The sequence below is a fragment of the Bactrocera latifrons genome, unplaced genomic scaffold (genome assembly GCF_001853355.1).
Source record: "Bactrocera latifrons isolate USDA-ARS-PBARC rearing strain unplaced genomic scaffold, ASM185335v1 scaffold_113, whole genome shotgun sequence".
Classification (NCBI taxonomy): domain Eukaryota; kingdom Metazoa; phylum Arthropoda; class Insecta; order Diptera; family Tephritidae; genus Bactrocera; species Bactrocera latifrons.
Genome location: NW_017534553.1, coordinates 50,676 through 51,813, shown reverse-complemented (window position 1 = coordinate 51,813; position 1,138 = coordinate 50,676). Strand labels below are relative to the sequence as shown.

At 44.5% G+C, this 1,138-nt stretch overlaps 1 protein-coding gene across 1 annotated transcript in view; it reads right to left on the bottom strand.

The window, feature by feature from the left end:
* The window catches only part of LOC108974846 (histidine-rich glycoprotein-like), a 2,456-nt gene extending 1,649 nt beyond the window's left edge, over positions 1 to 807 (bottom strand). Inside the window, exons 1-2 of the mRNA XM_018942939.1 lie at positions 733 to 807; positions 5 to 665 (exon numbers count right to left, since the gene is read on the bottom strand). Coding sequence (XP_018798484.1) covers positions 5 to 665; positions 733 to 744 — 673 coding nt within the window. The 5' untranslated portion in view covers positions 745 to 807. The remainder of the gene's footprint in view (positions 1 to 4; positions 666 to 732) is intronic.
* Positions 808 to 1,138: the final 331 nt, after the last annotated feature.

The following is a 1,138-nucleotide window of genomic DNA, read 5'->3' as shown; positions in this document are numbered from 1 at the left end:
TGACCATGACCATGTCCAGAATCATCACCGTGGCCATGACCACCATCCCCACCATCTCCACCGTGATGATGGATAGCAACACCATGGTCTTGTTTGATTGAGAAGCCGCTGGAATGACCGTGACCATGATCGTGACCATGTCCAGAGTCATGACCGTGGCCATGACCACCATCCCCACCATCATCGTGCGATTCAACCTCGGCGTGTCCACCATGGTAGCTGGTGTGTCCATGATCAGCTACATGATGGTGTGTCTGCTCACGGTGCACGACGGCATGGAAACCACTATGCTTGTCAGCCGTATAGTGCACAGTTCTCTTATGGCCGTCCGCTTCAATCAGTTCATAATGTCCGGACACCTTATCACCATCACGGTGTTCACTCTGCTCTTTGATATCACCCGTCTTCGTATCCTTAACGCCGTAATTGAAGTGATACTCAGCGTGTGAGTCATGACCATCATCGTGTCCATGTCCGTGTCCATGATGACCGTGGTGACCGTGATGACCGTGGTGACCGTGATCATCGTGATGATCGTCGTGTGAGACTAAATGCACCGAAGCGTGACTGGAAGCACTGTGACCTCCATGATGATGTCCATGATGACCGTGTGGTAAGGCACTGACCACCACCAATGCGATACAACATACCAGTGCAGCGAATATCTACCGAAAAGACAGAGAGTTTGAGAGTTTTCAATTCATAAGTATAAGATAAATATATCAATCGAACCTTGGATCCCATTGTTTCAAACTAAATTAACAGCTGTGCTAGATCTATTTGAACTGTGATTAGTGTACTGTGAACCTGCACTTTTATACTAAATTTGAGTTCCACGCATTTTCTTTCACATTATCTTTCGCTCAATTCTGCAGCATTTTCGAATTGCCTTACGAACACACTTCAGATCGMTGAACGTGAAATTGTTTGTAATTATTAGTAAAGTGACGCCTTCAAATCTAATGTGCGCAACTGTGTGACTAGCAACTTGCCACATTTTTGAGATAAATTTGTCTCATTTGCACTGTTTTCATTCCTTTTATCTGGTCGATTTGACTATTWTACTCGTATTATATTAGGAAAATTGTTTTTATGTCATCAGTCGAAGTTTTGACGTTTTCCGTGCAGTAAGTTGAAG